This window comes from Macaca fascicularis, chromosome 3, assembly GCF_037993035.2.
Source record: "Macaca fascicularis isolate 582-1 chromosome 3, T2T-MFA8v1.1".
Classification (NCBI taxonomy): Eukaryota; Metazoa; Chordata; class Mammalia; order Primates; family Cercopithecidae; genus Macaca; species Macaca fascicularis.
Window position 1 is genome coordinate 10732089 of NC_088377.1, and position 20671 is coordinate 10752759.

At 46.1% G+C, this 20671-nt stretch overlaps 1 protein-coding gene across 4 annotated transcripts in view; it reads right to left on the reverse strand.

Annotated features, from left to right (window-relative positions):
* DOP1B (DOP1 leucine zipper like protein B) overlaps window positions 1-20671 on the reverse strand; it is a 123384-nt gene that overhangs the window by 47058 nt on the left and 55655 nt on the right. For all 4 annotated transcript variants that reach the window (XR_012432013.1, XM_045387792.2, XM_045387793.2 and 1 more), the window contains exons 8-17: window positions 19487-19596; window positions 19120-19234; window positions 16723-16843; window positions 12241-12360; window positions 9880-9982; window positions 8323-8514; window positions 5098-5782; window positions 3187-3458; window positions 2020-2172; window positions 136-236 (exon numbers count right to left, since the gene is read on the reverse strand). Coding sequence is in view for 3 of the 4 variants with exons in the window: in XM_045387792.2 (XP_045243727.2) it covers window positions 136-236; window positions 2020-2172; window positions 3187-3458; window positions 5098-5782; window positions 8323-8514; window positions 9880-9982; window positions 12241-12360; window positions 16723-16843; window positions 19120-19234; window positions 19487-19596 (1972 nt within the window). In the remaining variant the exon portion in view is untranslated. The remainder of the gene's footprint in view (window positions 1-135; window positions 237-2019; window positions 2173-3186; window positions 3459-5097; window positions 5783-8322; window positions 8515-9879; window positions 9983-12240; window positions 12361-16722; window positions 16844-19119; window positions 19235-19486; window positions 19597-20671) is intronic.

Below are 20671 nucleotides of genomic sequence, written 5' to 3' on the forward strand. Positions count from 1 at the left end.
AGCCACTGCGCCTGGCCATAGGGGTCATGTTTTCAACTGCATGCACCTCTCCCTCCCCAGCCTCACATGTTGGGCAGGAACCTCTGTGGAGTTTCCTTGAGAGTTAATGGTAGATCATAACGAAGACTGCCTTACCTGTCAAAGGAGCGATTGTGAGATGTTACTCGACTGCCTTGGATCTCTCTTGTCAGGTGCCAGATCACAGAAAATCTAAACAGAGCTTCCAGCCTTGTTCCCTTGATGAGGAAATAAATGGGAGTGAGGAACTTGGTTTCATAACTGACCGCTGTCTTCAGTCACCATAAACCCCATTTAAACAACAGATCAAAGACTTCAGCTGAACTGACAGCAACCACAGCAAAGATGCTGCATTCTCCTTTGACTGATTCGGCCAGAAGGAAAAGGAGAACCTGTGTTCTCTCTCTCTGATTGTTCACTTTAACAGAGCAGCACATTCAGAGCTCAGTATTGGAGTCCAGGGTCACCCCTGTGGTCTGCAGCCAAAGGAAAACACAAAGGAGCATGGCTTCCTTGCAAGTGTCAGCCCCAAGTGTCTTAAAGAACGAGGACACACAACAGACTGCAAAGGAGATCCAGGACAATAAATTCTCAATAAAATATATTTTTTAAAAACATTGGTTTATTATTTTTATTTTTATTTTTTATTTTTTGAGACGGAGTCTCGCTCTGTCACCCAAGCCAGAGTGCAGTGGAGTGATTTCTGCTCACTGCAACCTCTGCCTCCCAGATTCAAGTGATTCTCCTGCCTCAGCCTCCCAAGTAGCTGGGATTACAGGCACGTGCCACCACGCCCGGCTAATTTTGTATTTTTAGTAGAGACAGGGTTTCACCATGTTGCCCAGGCTGGTCTTGAACTCCTGACCTCAGGGGATCTGCCTGCCTCGGCCTCCCAAAGTGCTGGAATTACAGGCGTGAGTCACCATGCCTGGCCTTATTTATTTATTTATTTTTGGTAGAGATGGATCTCACTCTGTTGCCCAGGTTGGAGTGCAGTGGCGTGAACTCGGCTCACTGCAACCTCTGCCTCCCAGATTCAAGTGATTCTCCTGCCTCAGCCTCCCGAATAGCTGGGATTACAGGCATGTGCCACCACGCCCGGCTAATTTTGTATTTTTAGTAGAGACAGGGTTTCACCATGTTGCTCAGGCTGGTCTTGAACTCCTGACCTCAGGTGATTCGCCTGCCTCGGACCCCCAAAGTGCTGGAATTACAGGCGTAAATCACCGTGCCTGGCCTTATTTATTTGTGGTTGCTCAGGCAGGTCTTGAACTCCTGACCTCAATTTCTCCCACCTCAGCCTCCCAAAATGCTGGGATTACAGGAGTGAGCCACCATAGTGAGCCACCACGTCCTGCTTCAGTAAGTTCTTCCAGGGACAATCAATTCCCTACACTGCCTATTCTGCCAACACCTGCAGAAGCCCTGCAAGTCCTTACAGCAGGTTTGGGCAGGTTTCCCTGGTGAGCCTCAATATGGTCACAAACCACATTTTCAGGGCTGTAAAAAGAATGGCTCAAGCTTCCAGTGGGCTTCCAGGATTGAAATCCTGGAACACCTCTGCTTATTTTATTTTATTTTATTTTATTTTATTTTTTGAGACGGAGTCTCACTCTGTCGCCCAGGCTGGAGTGCAGTGGCCGGATTTCAGCTCACTGCAAGCTCCGCCTCCCGAGTTTACACCATGCTCCCGCCTCAGCCTCCCGAGTAGCTGGGACTACAGGCACCGCCACCTCGCCCGGCTAGTTTTTTGTATTTTTTTAGTAGAGATGGGGTTTCACCGTCTTAGCCAGGATGGTCTCGATCTCCTGACCTCGTGATCCGCCCGTCTCAGCTTCCCAAAGTGCTGGGATTACAGGCTTGAGCCACCGTCTGCTTATTTTATTAATCACGACGTCCACTCAGCTCCAGAAAGACTTCGACTGGATGGATGTCGGCCAAGCGCATGTACAACAAGGGCCTGGGTGCTGCAGGATGGAGGTGGCGGCCAGAAAGGCTCACCTTGTCAGGGTCCAGGAGGGCGTGGCAAATGATGTCCTCGCAGATGCTGGCCGTCGGGGCCAGGCAGTGCAGCCGGTAGAACAATTCCACACAGGTGACGTGATGCTCCCGGGTCTCTTTGTTCAGCTGATTCCAAAGCACACGAGCCACCCTCTGGAACAAGGAAAAGGCAGGTGGTGGGGACCATGTCAACACAGGCAGCCTCCGCTCACATCCTCCCCACTCAGTCCCAGCCCCGACACACTGGCTCTCACCTATATTTGCCATGTGAGAATCCTCCATGCCCAGAGACACATCATCATCAAATAAAGCAAGAAACCCACCAAAGGCCGGGCGCGGTGGCTCATGCCTGTAATCCCAGCATTTTGGGATCCGAGGCGGGTGGATCACCTGAAGTCAGGAGGATCCCAGCCTGGTCAACATGGCAAAACCCCATCTCTACTAAAAATACAAAAACTAGCCAGGTGTGGTGGTGGGCCCCTGTAATCCCAGCTACTTGGGAGGGTGAGGCAGGAGAATCGCTTGAATCCAGGAGGCGGAGGTTGCAGTGAGCTGAAATGCTGAGATCACGCAACTGCACTCCAGCCTGGGCGACAGAGTAAGACTCTGTCTCGAAAAAGAAAAGAAAAGACCCACCAAAGTCATCCGGGCAGCAGAGGAGGTCAGACCTGGAGGTTTCTGGCCAAGAACACTGCAGCTCTTGCCTAGAGCTCAACGTTACTTTCAGAAAGGGAATTAACGGGAAACTGGACCAGAGGGGTTGAGGCATTCTTTCAACAGGCAGGTACCGAGCCTCACCCTATGCAAGTGATGCACCCTGTAGGGAGTTTGATGTGGCAGAGACTAAATCCAGGTGAGTGCAGTGGAGGAGTCATGGGCTCCCTGCCTCCACCCAGACCCCACTCCCAGGCAGGGGTTCCACTCAGTCACGGCAGGCCCAGAATACTGGGGCCCCAGTTGCTCTCACCATAGCTTGCCCGGAGGGTGAAAGTTACATGCTGGGAGAGGCAGTCTCAGAAGACCAAAGGCTACTGCCTCTGCCCAGTGCCCTATAGGAATATCACTCCCAGAGAAGTGGGCCACTGCTCCCATCCCCAGCTATACAGTTCTGAGTTTTGCTCAGGGGGAGAAGGAGGCCGTAAGAAGAGTGTTCCCAGTGGGAAATACCTGATAGAAATCTGTTTTCTCTGCAATGACTTTTAAAATCCCTGGAGCAATGGGAGGAACTGTCACCATCTGCAGCTTGCCAAAAAAAGGGTTGTGTCCAGAGCTCTTGTAACGTTTCATCTTGTCTTCAATGACAAGAGCCAGGGACTGGGAATGGTTTATCACTTCCAGCAGAGTGGAAATGGCCACGTTCTGGAGGTAGCAGTCAGTCACACAGCAGCAAATGGTCATAAGGGATTTCAGCCAAGATGGAAAACTGGAATCACCGGCTCCTGAAAGGAAGCCCACCGGAGAGGCAGAAACAAGCAGAACCACGTTAGAATGGGTCCCCAGTCTGCAGATTCTACAGCTCCCTAGATCTGGGAAGTTACCTGAGAAATCCATCTGGACAGCAGTGCACTAACTTCCTGCTGGTGAGACTCATTTGAAAATAAGGTCTTTACAGAGGTAATCAAATTAAGATGAGGTCGTTAGGGTGGGCCTGATTAATCCAATATGACTGGTGTCCTTACAAGAGGGACATGCCAAGGGAAGACAGGACATACAGAGGACACCTTGTGAAGACAAAGGCAGAGACGGGACTGATGCAGCTGCAAGCTGAGGAGTCCCCCAAGGGTTGCCAGCCAGCACCAGAAGCTGAAGAGGCCAAAAAATATTCCACCTGGAGTCTCAGAGGAGGAGTGTGGCTCGGCTGATACCTTGATCTTGGACTTCTGGCTTCCAGAACTATGAGACAAATTTCTCAGTTTACTGTACTTTGTTAGGGAGCCCTAGCAAACCAATATACAAATACTGGCCAGGCCTGGTGGCTCAGGCCTGTAATCCCAGCACTTTGGGAGGCCAAGACGGGCAGATCATAGGAGGCCAGGAGTTTGAGACCAGCCTGGCCAACATGGTGAAACCCCATTTCTACTAAAAATATGAAAATTAACAGGCGTGGTGGCTCACGCCTATAATCCCAGCATTTTGGAAGGCCTAGGCGGGTGGATCACGAGGTCAAGAGATTGAGACCATCCTGGCCAACATGGTGAAACTCTGGCTCTACTAAAAATAAAAAAATTAGCTGGGCATGGTGGCACGTGCCTGTAATCCCAGCTACTCATAAGGCTGAGGTAGGAGAATCACTTGAACCCGGGAGGTGGAGGCTGCAGTGAGCCAAGATTGTGCCACTGCACTCCAGCCTGGCGACAGAGCGAGACGCTGTCTCAAAAAAAAAAAAAAAAAAAATTAGCTGGGCATAGTGGCACGTGCCTGTCGTCCCAGCTACTGGGGAAGCTGAGGCAGGAGAATCACTTGAACCCAGGAAGTGGAGGTGGCAGTGAGCTGAGTTGGTGCCATCACACTCCAGCCTGGGCAACAGAGCCAGACCCTATCTCAAAAAACAAAAATCTTTATCAACAGGTATCATGAAATAGTCTATTTACTCCCACTGAATGCAACTCATGTTTTAGGTCTTCTGATGGGCTGTGCTGGACACCCAAGCCTTAAAAATATAGGCCCCCCACTTACCACTTTGCCATGTAGCGAGACACAAGTCAAAAATGTCCTAAGTACAAATGAGGAAGGGAACAAATGAGGCCAATAGCGCCTTCTTGGCTGACACGATTTGAGCTAGTCTTTAAATACAGGTTGACAATCTCTAATCTGAAATCCCAAATCCAAAATCTGAAACCTTATTAGCACTGACATGATGCTCGAAGGAAGTACTCACTGGAGCATCTTGGATTTTGGATTTCTGGATTAGGAATGCTGAACCGGTAAGTGTAAGGCAAATATTCAAAAAAATCTGAAAAAAGTCCAAAATCCAAAATAGTTTTGGTCCCCAGCATTGCGGATAGGGGATATTCCACCCACATCGATCGCCTCATTGTATGATTCCTGAAGAGGGACTTCGGCACGGCCGCCTCTCACCTGGCAGCTGGAAGAGCGTTGCACAGAGCTGCTCGGTCTCTTCCTCGGACAGGTAGACAGGGAAGGTGGCACAGTCCAGCAGCAGGTGGCAGGCGGCGGCAAAGGCCTCCCTGCATTCCTCCCTGGAACCCCTCAGGTCAATGACCACCTGTTCAACATCCCATTCTCTCCCGCTTTTCCTGGCGGGGCTGCTGGGCGAAGACGACGGTGACTCTGAATTTTTTGTCTTGAATGGAGACCCTCGCGCCATGAACAAGTCCGAAAGCATCTGCTTGAACTGAGGCACCGTGATGGGCTTGGGCTCCCACGAGTTCTTCCTGCTGCAATCCTCGGCCGCCAGGCTCTGCGTCCCACCCCAGTCTCTCTTCCCCGCAGGTTCCTCGGACTTGCTTTCTTCTCCTGACGCTGTCAGCTGTACTCCAAAAATGTTCTTGCTGGCAAAGTTGGCAATTAGCTCTTGGATGCAAAGAAACGTCCTCTGCATGCTCCCGCCCTTCTTCCAAACGTCGTCCCTTTCCAGAGAAACGCGAGGAACCCTCAGGTGCTCAGAGAGCTCTGGTGACGAGGCACTGAGCCCGATCCCACTGTCCTCAGACTTCAGAGGGGGAAACGAAGCGTCTTCATCACCGGGAATCACTGCCTTTGTTTCCAAAATTATTTTGTTGTTTTCACCTTTTACTGGACTCTGTAAAAAATAAAAAGACATGAATTGTGCATCTCTTAACACTAAGGTATTCAAGCATCAGTTGAAATCATGAATATATTTCAATTCTGTTTTTCAAAATCATCACTCTCTAGACTAGAGAATCTCTGTGTCAAGCGTATAATGAAATTTAGGAGGCACCCAAAGCAGGGGAAGGAGAGGAGTGGGTGGCAAAGAGGAGACTGGTGGACCCACATGCTCCCTGGGGAGGCTGGCTTTTGGGCCTATTTTTCTTGTGTTTTTGCCTAAATATACAAACCCTTCAGAGTTCAAAAAAGTTGTTGAAAAGTTGTTTCTGCAAGGGCGTGGTGGCTCAAGCCTGTAATCCCAGCACTGAGAGGCCGAGGTGGGTGGATCACCTGCCACAGGTCTCTGGACAACAGAGCAAGAACGGTTTCCGACAAATTAACAACTATGAATGAGGAAACTGAGCTGAGGGTAAAGTAAAGGTATGAAGAAATAAAATAAGGTCAGGAGTGGTGGCTCATGCCTGTAATCCCAACACTTTGGGAGGCCGAGGCAGGTGGATCATTTGAGGTCAGGAGTTTGAGACCAGCCTGGCCAACATGGTAAAACACCGTCAATACTAAAAATACAAAACATTAGCCAGGCATGGTGGTGGGTGCCTGTAATCCCAGCTACTCGGGAGGCTGAGGCAGAATTGCTTGAACCCATGAGGTGGAGGTTGCAGTGAGCCGAAATCACACCACTGCATGCCAGTCTGCGTGACAGAGAGAGACTCTGCCTCAAAAAAAAAAAAAAAAAGTAAAGCAAGTTAGAGAACAGTGTATGTTATGTTATCTTCAAAACGATGTTGAAGTCCTAACTCCCAGTACCGGTGAATGTACCTTAATTTGAAAACAGAGTCTTTGCAGATGATCCAATTAAGATGAGATCATTAGGGCCGGGCGCGGTGGCTCAAACCTGTAATCCCAGCACTTTGGGAGGCCGAGACGGGCGGATCACGAGGTCAGGAGATCGAGACCATCGTGGCTAACACGGTGAAACCCCGTCTCTACTAAAAAATACAAAAAAACTAGCCGGGCGAGGTGGCGGGCGCCTGTAGTCCCAGCTACTCGGGAGACTGAGGTAGGAGAATGGCGTGAACCCGGGAGGCGGAGCTTGCAGTGAGCTGAGATCCGGCCACTGCACTCCAGCCTGGGCGACAGAGCGAGACTCCGTCTCAAAAAAAAAAAAAAAAAAAAGATGAGATCATTAGGATGGGCCCAAATCCAGTAGGATTGGTGTCCTTATAAAAAGGAGAGATCTGGACATAGAGACAGATACGCACACAGGTTGACGGCCAAGTGAACATAAAGGTAGAGACTGGGGTGACGCTTTGACAAGCCGAGGAATGCTGAATATTGCCAGCAAACCACCAGAAGCTCGGGGGACGCACGAGACAGACTCTTTCTCCCCAGTGCGCTCAGGAGGTGCCAACGTTGCTGACACCTTCCCGTCAGACCCTGGCCTTCGGAACCATGAGAAAACAAACAACTGTTGTTGAAGCCACTCGGTCTGTGGTACTTTATTATGGCAGCCCCAGCAAACTAATCCAGTACCTCATCTCGCTTATATTTGAAATAACCAAAATCACACACTACAAACACACACATGAAACAGTCTGCAAGGCTAGTTATAACTAGCCCATCAACTGTAGCTACATAGTTATTAACTATATCTAACCATTAACTGCAGTTACAGAGCAGGCAAGTAGCATGAGAGTGGGTGAAACAAAGAGTGCTAAAACTTAAATTTTTTTTTTGTAGAGACAGGGTCTTGCTCTTACTCAGGTTGGAGTGCAGCCGTGCAATCATGGCTCACTGCAGCCTCAACCTCTTGGGCTCAAGCGATGCTCCCACCTCAACCTCCTGAGTAGATGGAACTACAGGTGAACACCACCATGACTAATTTTTATTTACTTATTTATTTATTTTTTTGAGACGGAGTCTCGCTCTGTCGCCCAGGCTGACGTGCAGTGGCATGATGGCTCACTGCAACCTCCGCCTCCCGGGTTCAAGCAATTCTCCTACCTCAGCCTCTGGAGTAACTGGGACTATAGGCACATGCCATCATGCCTGGCTAATTGTTGTATTTTTAGTAGAGATGGGGTTTTGCCATGTTGGTCAGGCTGGTCTTGAATTCCTGACTTCAGGAGATCCACCCGCCTCGGCTTCCCAAAGTGCTGGGATTACAGGTGTGGGTCACTGTACTTGGCCTAATTTTTATTTTGTAGAGAGATGAGGTCTTGCTGTGTTGCCCAGGCCAGTCTCGAACTCCTGGGCTCAAGCAATCCTCCTGCCCCAGCCTCTGGAAGTGTTGGTATTACAGGTGTGAGCGACGGCACCATGCCAGGTGCTAAAACTTTTTCAAGTGAGAGTTTTACAAGCATATTTGACATATCACCTGGGTATCTTCTAGTGTTTATTCCTATCCTAACCAACCCTAAAGACTTTCTACTCCCATGAAGGCATAAGCTGCTTTTAGCCCCCAGAACCATTTCCGCCCCTCAGAGCACACACTGAGGTTCCGCTGGTGGACTCCGTGTCGAGGTAGGAAGGCGGCATCTGGACTTTGCTGAGCACCTTGAAACACGTCTTCAAGGCATGCGTGAGTTCAGGTAAACTTAAGGCCTCCATGTCCTCAGCAAGAGGCTGCACCAGGCAGCCGAGCACCTGAGGGAGATACTGGGTTTGCACCTCAGAGTACAGTTCCTGTGAAATAAACACATGGGTTAATCCCACATTGCTGGTTTACAATCAGAAAAACAATGCATCTCAAAATGGCATCTAATTCAATTTTTTAGGGCATAAATTTCACATTAATTTTCAAATCAGAAAACAAAAGAAGATTAGGTGCAGTGGCTCATGCCTATAATCCCAGCCAGCACCTTGGGAGGCTGACGCAGGGAGATTGCTTGAGCTCAGGAGTTCGAGACTAGCCTGGGCAATACAGTGAGACCCCATCTCTACAAAAAATACTAAAATAAGCCAGATGTGGCGGCACATGTCTGTGGTCTCAGACACTTGGGAGGCTGAGGTGGGAGGACTGCTTGAGCCTGGGAGGATGAGGCTACAGTGAGCTGAGATCATGCCACTGCACTCCAGCCTGGGTGACAGTGAGGCCCTATCTCAAAAAGAGAAAAGAGGCTGGGCATGGTGGCTCACATCTGTAATCCCAGCACTTTGGGAGGCCAAGGCGGGTGGATCACCTGAGGTCAGGAGTTCGAGACTAGCTCAGCCAATATGGTGAAACCCTGTCTCTACTAAAAATACAAAAAATTAGCTGGGCGTGGTGGCGGGTGCCTGTAATCCAGCTACCTGGGAGGCTGAGGCAGGAGACTCACTTGAAACCCAGAGGTGGAGGTTGCAGTGAGCTGAGATCATGCCATTGCACTTCAGCCTGGGCAACAAGAGCAAAAACTCACACACACACACACACACACACACACACACACACACACACACACACAAAGAGAGAGAGAAAAGAATATTTCTATTGTTTTTGTTTGAGACTGGATCATGTTATGCTGTCCAGGCTGGTCTCAAACTCCTGGGCTCAAGCGATCCTCCTGTCTCAGCCTCCTGAGTAGCCGGGAATTACGAGCGCATACCACAGAGCCAGGCTCGGTATTTCAACTTGATCTAGACAAGTCAAGGATGTTACTTCTCTCCTCGCAGGTGGCTTTACACTTTCTAATAGAAAATAAAATTGGCACGTTGCTATATTAAGGAAATTAGTTTCCTTTGAGAAAATCAGCCAACAGCACAAATTTAACTAGGAAACGTATTGACTCTTCCCCTAAGATAACTGTAGTACGGGAAGGATACCCAGTTCATCAGCTGGTTGACCTAACTTCAGCTTTGCCCACTTACAACTGGCCCAAAAGTCATAGCCCTTTTAAATAAGACATTAAAAATATAAGAGATTACATCCAGCTGTATCTTTTATGCCAAAACAAACATCAAAACAGTGTTGCCTATTTATGTAAAACATTTTCAGTAATGTGAGGTTGATAAAGCAGGCCATCACCACCAGTAAGAATGTAAACAATAGCGGGTCTATTCCCCAGCACTCACCAAGGGAATGACATCCAGCAGGAAGACCAGGAGGGTGCAGAGCTCTGAGACCGTCGGGGGAGGGCTGACGCTGCTCCTCACACTGTAATGCTGCTTCACTGGTCTATAAATCACAGCAAAGAAAAATCAATTCTTGGGCCAGGTGTGGAGGCTCACGCCTGTAATCCTAGCACTTTGGGAGGCTGAGATGAGCAGATTGTCTGAGCTCAGGAGTCTGAGACCAGCCTGGGCAACATGGTGAAACCCCATCTTTACTAAAGTACAAAAAAATTAGCCAGGTGTGGTGGCCCACGCCTGTAGTCCTAGCTACTCTGGAGGCTGAGGCATGAGAATTGCTTGAACCTGGGAGGCAGAGGTTGCAGTGAGCCAACATCGCACCACTGCACTCCAACCTGGGTGACAGAGCAAGACCCTGTCTCAAAAATAATAATAATAATAATAAAAATAAATAATTCTTCCTGCAGCAAGTCCAAGCATTTCTTACAATTTCCAGTAACGTTATTCTACTTCAAACCTAACGAAAGTAAGACAGCTTTTGTAGTTCTTGTAACTAAATTTTGGTGACTAAAAGTATCTAACATGGAGAAGTGTCAATAAGTGTCCTGAATCTGTTGGTGTCCAAACAGGTTCCCTCTGACTTGAACTCTACCGATTCAGACACGTGTGGTCCCATATCCAGGAGACATGGGGTGCTGTCGACAGATGTAATCCCAGGTCCCCAATCCAAGCCCAAAGGCGCAATCCAAGGGAACGAGGCTGGGCTGGAGAACACCACAGTTTACACGGCTGTTCGCCCTGCTATAGGAGGTGGCCTGGGACTACTCCTCTCAAAGTAATACCAGGAGTTGATCAGCACCTGAGTTGCCTAGAATGCTTCAGCTTCTGTAGAGAAGTGTAACCCCACCAATCAACTATTGTTAGTTGCTTATATTAAACTGAAATTCAAGACTTCTTTTTATATAAACAGGCTACCAGATAAATGGATAAGTTAAAAAGTATCTATTGCTTTTCATCTCATAAACCCTGGGATGAATAAATTAACTGTAATAGGATCCACAGGCAACAGCAAAGCCATGTTATACTGAAGACAGACATTAATCTCAGGACAGTGATTAACTCTGGGATGAAAGGAGGACAAAATGTTGCAAAGGTGGAGAGTCAGCTCTATCTGGGTAGAAACATTTTATTCTTTTTTTTAAAAAAAATAACCAGGAGAGCCGGATTTGGTGGCTCATGCCTGTAATCCCAGCACTTTGGGAGGCCACGTCGGGTGGATCACTTGAGGTCAGGAGTTTGGGACCAGCCTGGCCAACATGGTGAAACCCCGTCTCTACTAAAAATACAAAAATTAGCTAGGTGTGGTGGTAGTCACAGCTACTTGGGAGGCTGTGCCTGTAGTCCCAGCTATTTGGGAGGCTGAGATGGGAGGATCGCTTGAACCTGGGAGGCAGAGGTTTCAGTGAGCTGGAATCGTGCCAGTGAACTCCAGTCTGGGTGACAGAGAGACACCGTCATAAAATAAAAAATAACATAACATAACAGCCAGGCTGACCAAAGCATACTCTAACCTCAATAAAATATGGCCTTGCTGTTGCCTGTGGATCCAATTGCAATTAACTTATTCAGCCCAGGGTTGTGAGCTTATTTGCACAGAAAAGCATACTACTGGTAGCAGCTGAGAAGTAAGACTCTAAGACAGCCAAGAGCATTATAGTGGAGATGAACAAGAAATAAGTTTTAAGGCATGCCTCATAGGACAAAACAGGGTTTGCGACATGACCTTATTCCTCCCATAAAGAAAATGGCATGGGAAAGGCCTCTCCAGGAAAGCTCGGTGTTCCCGGGGTACGCCAAGGCAGACAATTTAGAGGTGGTGCAATTCACCCGGTTAAAAGAGATGGTAAAGCTGATTATAATAGCTTAAAACAGAAATGCTTTTATCTGACCAGTCATCCATTGATCTCAGTAAAAATTTAAGAAAACTGAAGATTTCAAAAATGCTCTATCCAGTCACAAAGCCACGAAACTAAGCTGCTTTCAACAGATCAGGCAGCCAGGAGAGGAAAGCTGATTTGATGAATGTAACGAGAAAATGCACGGAGGATTTTCTAAAGTTAGACTTTTAAAGCAGCTTCAGAATTACAAGGCAAAGATTATGTGAACCTTCTTATTGGAGATGTTTTTATTCTGCTAGAATCTTAAGTGAATTCTTTCCAATCCTGTTTTAGTTGAATTTTAAAACTCAGGAAAGACTACTCAGCTTCAGCTACTTATATATAATCTGACATTCTAAGCAGCTACAAAATCGTTAAACCCTCTCATCCTTCCTAAATATTCTGTATTCTCGAACTGCATACTTACCTAAAGCATTCCTCAAAACACCTCGTCATATAATCCCAGAGAAAGTCTGTGCTTAGAGAAGTGATCAGCAAATTTACCGTCTTGACAATCTCAGAGGCATTTCTGTTTTCTTTGATTGCACTGTAAAAGGAGAGGACATGAATAAATATATCTATTAAAAAATCTTGAATTATAAAAAGTGTCCAAAAAACTGTAATCGATTTCACCATCTGCAACTTATTTCTAGAGCTGACACATCCTGATAAAAATGAAAATACTACTGTTCTTATAATGTGTTTGCATAATGCCATCCTAAACAATATTTATATTGATACAGTCTCTTAAAAACAAATTTCAGGGCCGGGTGCGGTGGCTTACACCTGTAATCACAGCACTTTGGGAGGCTGAGGTGGGTGGATCAGCTTGGTCAACATGGTGAAACACTGTTTCTACAAAAATACAAAAATTAGCAGGGCATGATGGCGGATACCTGTAACCCCAGGTACTCGGGAGGCTGAGGTGGGAAAATCGCTTGAACCTGGGAGGCGGAGGTTGCAGTGAGCTGAGATTGCGCCACTGCACTCCAGCCTGGGTGACAGAGTGAGACTGTGTCTCAAAATAATAATAATAATAATAACAATAATTTCAGAGCTACTGTAAAAAGAATTTGTACAGAAAATCAGTTTTAGTCCATACTCTACTGGTGGAATAACATGGTACACGGATATTCAGCAGGGAAATTTAGCCAAGATTTTAAATGTTTATCTTCTTTTTTTTTTTTTTTGAGACAGAGTCTCACTGTTTCCTAGGCTGGAGTGCAGTGGAACAATCTCGGCTTACTGCCATCTCCGCCTCCCAGGTTCAAGCAATTCTCCTGCCTCAGCCTCCGGGGTAGCTGGGATGGATTACAGATGTGCACCACTTCAGCTAAGTTTTGTATTTTTAGTAGAGACGGGGTTTCACCATGTTGGCCAGGCTGGTCTCAAACTCCTGACCTCAAGTGATCCACCCGCCTCAGCCTCCCAAAGTGCTGGATTACAGGCATGAGCCACAGAGCCCAGCCTTAAATGTTTATCTTCTATGGCTCAGGAAATTTATTCAAGAAATTTATCCTACCAAAATCCCTGCATCGGTACATAGATGTGTGCAGAACTGCACCACTAAAAGGCCATTAAAAAATACTGAAAAAGGCCGGGTGCGGTAGTTCACACCTGCAATCCCAGCACTTTGGGAGGCCGAGGCAGGCGGATCATTTGAGATCAAGAGTTTGAGATCGGCCTGGCAAACATGGCAAAACTCTGTCTCTACTAAAAACATAAAAATTAGCCAGATACGGTAGTGGGCATCTGTAATCGCAGCTACTCAGGAGGCTGAGGCAAGAGAATTGCTTGAGCCCAGGAGGTGGAGGTTGCAGTGAGCCAAGATGGCGCCATTGCACTCCAGCCTGGGTGACAGAGTAAGACTCCGTCTAAAAAACAAACAGCCCACACGCGGTGGCTGACGCCTATAATCCCAGCACTTTGGGAGGCTGAGGCAGGCAGATCACGACGTCAGGAGTTTGAGACCAGCCTGGCCAACATGGTGAAACCCCATCTCTACTAAAAATACAAAAAATTAGCTGGGCGTGGTGACAGGTGCCTCTAATCCCAGTTACTCAGGAGGCTGAGGCAGGAGAATCACTTGAACCCAGGGGGTGGAGGTTGCAGTGAGCCAAGACCGCATCACTGCACTCCAGCCTGGGTAACAGAGCAAGACTCCATCTCAAAAGCAAACAAGCAAACAAAACTGAAAAAGCAGAAACTGTCTAAAAGTCAATCAATAAAAAATTGGTCAGTCAGGATTTATTATTTTTATTTATTTTTTGAGACGAAGTGTTGCTCTGTTGCCGAGGCTGGAGTGCAGTGGTGCGACCTCGGGTCACTGCAGCCTCCACCTCCTGGGTTCAAGGGATTCTCGTGCCTCAGTCTCCCAAATAGCTGGGCCTACAGGCACACGCCACCACGCCTGGCTAATCTTTGTATTTTTTTTTTTTTTTTTGTAGAGACCAGGTTTTGTCATGTTGGCCAGGCTGGTCTTGAATTCCTGACCTCAAGTGATTTGCCTGCCTTGGCCTCCCAAAGTGCTGAAATTACAGGTGTGAGCCACTGCACTTGGCCTTAAATAAATGATAAATGCTTAACAAAAAAATCCAAGGCAACTAATCCCATAGGAGAACAGTGTAGAGCTACTTACAACTTGCATTTCCAAAAAACAAGCAGTGGCCAGGCACGGTGGCTCGCACCTGTAATCCCAGCAGTTAGGGAGGCTGAGGCAGGAGGACTGCTTGAGGCCAGGGAATTCAAGACCAGCCCGTGCAACATAGCAAGACCTCGTCTCTACAGAAAAATTAAAAATTAGCCAGGTGTGGTCGTGTGTGCCTATCATCTTGGCTATTTGGGAAGCTGAGGTGTGAGGATCACTTGAGCCCAGGAGTTCAAGGCTTCAGTGACCTTTGATGGTGCCACTGTGCTCCAGCCTGGGAGACAGAGTGAGACCTTGTCATGCTGGAGAGGGACACTCCAGAGAGTGCCAGGCACGGGGGCTCACACCTATAATCCCAGCACTTTGAAAAGCTGAGGTGGGCGGATTGCTTGAGCTCAGGAGTTTGAGAGCAGCCTGGGCAACATGGTGAAACCCCGTCTCTACAAACAAACAAACAAATATACATATATATATATATATCAGCCTGGCAAACATGGCAAAACTCTGTCTCTACTAAAAACATTAAAATTAGCCAGGTATGGTAGTGGGTATCTGTAATCCCAGCTACTTGGGAGGCTGAGTCAGGAGAATTGCTTGAGCCCAGGAGGTGGAGGTTGCAGTGAGCCAAGATGGAGAACTGCAAAATATATATATACATACGTGCGCGCACACACACACACATTTTTATATATACACATATATATTTATATATACATATATATTTTTATATATGTATATATACACATATATTTATATATACACTTTTTAATATATTTATATATACACACATATATTTATATATACATATATACTTATATATTTATATATACACATATATATTTTTATATATATGCATATATATTTATATATACACATATATATTTTTATATATATGCATATATATTTATATACACACACATATATTTTTATATATATGCATATATATTTATATATACACATATATATTTTTATATATATGCATATATATTTATCTATACACATATATTTATATACACACACACACACACACACACACACACACACACACACATATATATATATATTAGCTGGGCATGCTGGTGCATGTCTGTAGTCCCAGCTACTTAAGGGGCTGAGGCATGAGGATTGCTTGAGCCCAGGAGACTGAGGCTGCAGTGAGCCATGTTCACGCCACTGCACTACAGCCTGGGCGACCCTGTCTCAAAACCAAACAAACAAACCAACAACAAGAAAACAAAAGGAAAACCCCAAGCAACTAAGTAACTGGGTGTAATTCCACATTTAAAATAAAAGACAGGCATCTATGTATTTACGTATGTAGTAGAAGCCTAGAAAGAGGTAAAAATGTTTTATGGTTTTCTCTGAAGGGTGCTAGGATTATGGGTGACATCTTTTTCTTTATCTTTCAAATATCAATAAATTCGACAACGAACATGTATGACTTTCATATTCAGAAAAACAATAAACCGCTTTCATTCTGGGAGAAAAAAGCAAACACTAAGAACTCTTGGTACACTTATAACTAATAAACCAGAAAAACAGGAAAATTGATTTAAATTTTCAATGTACCCAATGCTAGTTCAGGCAGAAGGAAATTACATTAAGAGTAAAGCAAAAAAGAAAAGGTTGTATCCCTTTAAAAGGAACAAACTAAACAAACAAAACAGGGTTTGTGTATAACTGTGCACCTGAGGCCGATGTGCCTGCTCTCTTCCAAACACCACTCACTCTGCCTCCGGGACAGTGGAGCCTGTGCCCTCCGGTGCCCTGCCTGGGTCTCCCCCAATCTCCCCCAACACACCCCAGACTCCTGTCCTGAAGACTCACATCCCCTTTCCACTTGCCAGGCACACTCCCCTCCATTTTCCCTCTTCTCTCCATCCTGTAACTCACCACTTGGGTATACTAGATCAAGTTGCTTTTGTTAAATGAGTTTCATACTTGATCAATACATACATTTCATTGTTTCATACTTGATCAAAAATACACTTCATACTTATCAAAAAATCAATAAATACCTGTCATCCCAGGCTGGGGGAAAGACTACATCAAACTCCCTTTAAACTCTTCACAGTACTCAGTAGGGAACAGTCAATTCCCACTGACTGACTTCAAGGCATTGATTATTTTAACCAAGGGTCTCACCTGCTGCATCTCCACTTTCTCTACTACTTCACAATTTATAGTAAGCAAGAGAGGAAAAAAAAAATCATAGTACCGGGGAGGGAAAGAGATGTGTGATGTTAAAGGCCAAACTCATACCTTATCAGCGAATTTCCACTCTGGGTGTAGCTAAGTTTAAGATCAGAACCAAGGGCATCTCTGCAGTAAGAATAAAAGGCCCTGATGACTTCGAGAAACAAATTCCCAATCACCTGAGGCCCTGCAATTAGAAGGAAGATGGTCAGAGACAGATTAACAATCCCTTTTAAATCAGTGACATATACATAAGACATATATACAGTAAACCTGCGCATACAGACAATTTATATAGTCTAAAATATACAGAAACTTAACTTTAGTGGTGACAACTTTAGCTGGGGAAACAACATTCATGAAGATAGCCAACATTTTTGTAGAACTTCCTATGTGCCAGACACCCTTCTACGCATTTTACATCTATTAACGTATTAAACCCTCGTAACAGCCATCTGGACAGATTCTGTACTGCTGATTACACATAAGAAGATGGAGGCACAGAGAGGTTAAGTAACTTGCCCAAGGCAGACTCTGCTAGATGAAGGCAGAGAGCAGACAACGTGTGTTAAGTGTGCATAAACTGCTGGCCAGGGACATTACTCAACAGAAATATCCAGAGAGCAGGGCAACTTCTTCAATTCCTTTAGTCATGAGCTGCAGCAACACAAAAGAAATGATGCCCATCCTGAAATGCTGAGAAAGATGGCACAAGAGAACTGGACCAGCTGCACGTCAGAGAAGCTTCACTGCAACCAGGCAGGGGATGGACAGGGCATTTCTGCTCTGCAAACCGCAACCCTCAGGCTGCTGAGGGCCTGACTTCTTACCCACGTAACCAGAGGAAGAAACACACAATCAATTCAGAGAAAACGAAAGCTCTGTCAACACTGGCAAAAAAGCAAATTAATCCAATCTTTTACACTTTCTTTTCACAAAACCAAAAGATGTGTCTCTGAGAGAACTATTTTCATGCTAAATTTCCTGTGTATTTTTTTTAAGATAGAATTTATTATTTTTTTTTTTTTGGAGACAGAGTCTTGCTCTGTTGCCCAAGCTGGAGTGCAGTGGCGTGATATCAGTTCACTGCAACCTCCACCTCCCGAGTTCAAGCAATTCTCCCGCCTTAGCCACCCAAGTAGCTGGGATTACAGGTGTGTGCCACCAAGCCCAGATAATTTTTATATTTTTAGTAGAGGTGGGGTTTTGCCATGTTGGTCTCGAACTCCTGACCTCAGGTGATCTGCCCACCTCAGCCTCCCAAAGTGCTGGGACTACAGGCATAAGCCACCGGGCCCGGCCACAGATTTCTTTTTAAAGTGAGGGAGAGGGCCGGGGCGGTGGCTCACACCTGTAATCCCAGCACTTTGGGAGGCCGAGGCAGGCAGATCACTTGAGGTCAGGAGTTTGAGACCAGCTTGGCCAAGATGATGAAACCCCACCTCTACTGAAAATACAAAAATTAGCCAGGCGTGGTGGCGCATGCCTGTAAACCCAGCTACTGGGGAAGGTGAGGCAGGAGAATTGCTTGAACCCAGGAGACGGAGGTTTCAGTGAGCCAAGATTGTACCAGTGTGCTCTAGCCTGGGCAACAGAGCAAGACTCTGCCATTCATTCATTCATAAATAAATAAATAAATAGTGAGAGAAGGTCACTTTTCTCAACCTATGCTAATACGATCATAGTCTCTAAGAGGGGAGCCTTCGGTGACCAGAGTCTAGTTCACCCCCCTTCATTTTACAGTGAAAATGTTTTTACTCTACACAGCGAAAAGAAGTGGCTTGCCCAGGATCCCAAGGCAAAAAGATGGAGGAGGTCCCCTACTTAATTGAAAATCAAACCGAAGCTCATTTTAAGTATGACACTGCAGAAACAGTCTTAAAAAGGAAATACCACAGGCGTTCTGTAGACACTATAGGAGCTCAAAGGTATTTTCCTAACAAAAATATTCAGATTATTGTGCAAAACGTTTTTTTCAGATAGCGTCTCACTCTGTCACCCAGGCTGGAGGGCCGTGGTGCAATCACGGCCCACTGCAGCCTCGACCCCCTGGGCTCAGGTGGTCTTCCCACCTCCGCCACTTGGTAGCTGGGACTACAGGGAAGCACCACCATGCCTGGCTAATTTTTTTTGTATTTTTTTGTAGAGATGGGGTTTTTCAACGTGGCTTTTCAGCCATGTTACCCAGGCTGGTCTCAAATCCATGAGCTCAACTGATCTTCCTTCCTCCACCTCCCAAAGTGCTAGGATTACAGGCATGAGCCACTGCGCCCAGCCATGCAAAACTTTTAAGTGACCACAGATCTGATCATTGAACCATATAACATGACTTCAAATTTCTGAAATTCCAAAGATTACAGTATATTCAAAATAACACTTCGGTTGTATCTCACCGTGTTGTATTTCCCTGAAAACAGGTAATCTGTATTCGGCATAGGATTGTAGCAGCATTTCTAACATTACCTATCTCTGGCTTGTCAAGCAGACTGATGAGGACGCGAAAAGGCTTCAGGTATGCATGATGGCGTTCCTCCACGTCGCCATCTATGAACTTCTGATGCAATATCTCAGCCAGACCCTATTTATTTTAAAAAAGCCACATATTAGAATATCGTATATCATAAAGTGTAACAACATTACTGGCTATTTTAATTGTTAAATACTCTGGGACAGAAGGCAAACCAGTCACCCAGCATGCAACAAATACACTGCAGTTCCCCAAACCAGGGGCCAAGGAACATGCTCACTGCCTGTGTGGAAGCCTCCCAAAGAAATCCACCGGAGAATCATCACCAGGGATGCCCTGAACTTTCCAGAAATGCTCCTTTACCTCAACTAAAAGATCCTTGGAGTATTTTTCAAAAAAATAAGACGACTGATCTTCATAAGAATTTGAGATTTCAGATTCTGGCACAACGGTATTTCCTTTAATGTCTGAGCCTATAAAAGAACAAGCACCGAGCTGTAAAGAGAGCTATGTTTTTAAAGGACATCATATCGTGCAAAAGTCTCATGCTCCAATATTTTTAAAAATATATTGCTCTGATGGAAAACCAAAATCAGATCCAGAAAGACCAAGTCAGATTTTCTTCTTCTGACAGGGGTGTGGCTAATGATCAGACAGGCAGAATTCCATCTCAATGGGTATCAATTTAGTTTGATATCTAAGAATTTATCCTGTTGGCCAGGCGCGTGGCTCATGCCTGTAATCCCAGTACTTTGGGAGGCCAAAGCGGGCGGATCACCTGAGGTCAGGAGTTCGAAACCAGCCTGGCCAACATGATGAAACCCATCTCTACTAAAAATACAAAAACAATTAGTCGGGTGTGGTGGCGCACACCTGTAATCCCAGCTACTTGGGAGGCTGAGGCAGGAGAATCACTTGTATTTTTTAGTAGAGATGGGGTTTCACCATGTTAGCCATGCTGGTCTTGAACTCCTGACCGCAGGTGATCCACCTGCCTCGGCCTCCCAAAGTGCTGGGATTTTACAGGCATGAGCCACCAGGCCTGGCTGAGGATCATTTTTTAAAACCAGTGTTTTTTTGTCCAGCATTATGTGAGATCAAGGTATTCTCATGCACATGCCCCCAGTAACTGGAGCCTTGGATAAGTCTGCGAGATTCTCAGGGCAAGGAAGTGCACCCTCATGGTACGGGCAAAGAATATGAGACTCCTGGGGCCGCAACTAAGTGAGTCAGAGTTGGCGCTGTGGTCAGGCCCAGTGCCCTCCACATAGCATATCAAGTCCCGTAAAAGCAGAGCTGTGCATTTAACAAAATCATCCTTTACATACAAGTCCTTAAAGAGCCGATAAATAGTCTTCTTAAAATCCTTAGTAAGCTTCCATGCAATGACTTTTAAAGGTTTTATAACTAGGGAGAAGAGAAGGAAGAAGGACTGAAGAGGACTTCTTGACTTTGGTAAGATCTTTGGTACAGATCTTTGATAAGATCTGAATGCTAGGCTGAGTGCGGTGGCAAGTAATCCCAGCACTTTGGGAGGTAGAGGTGGGC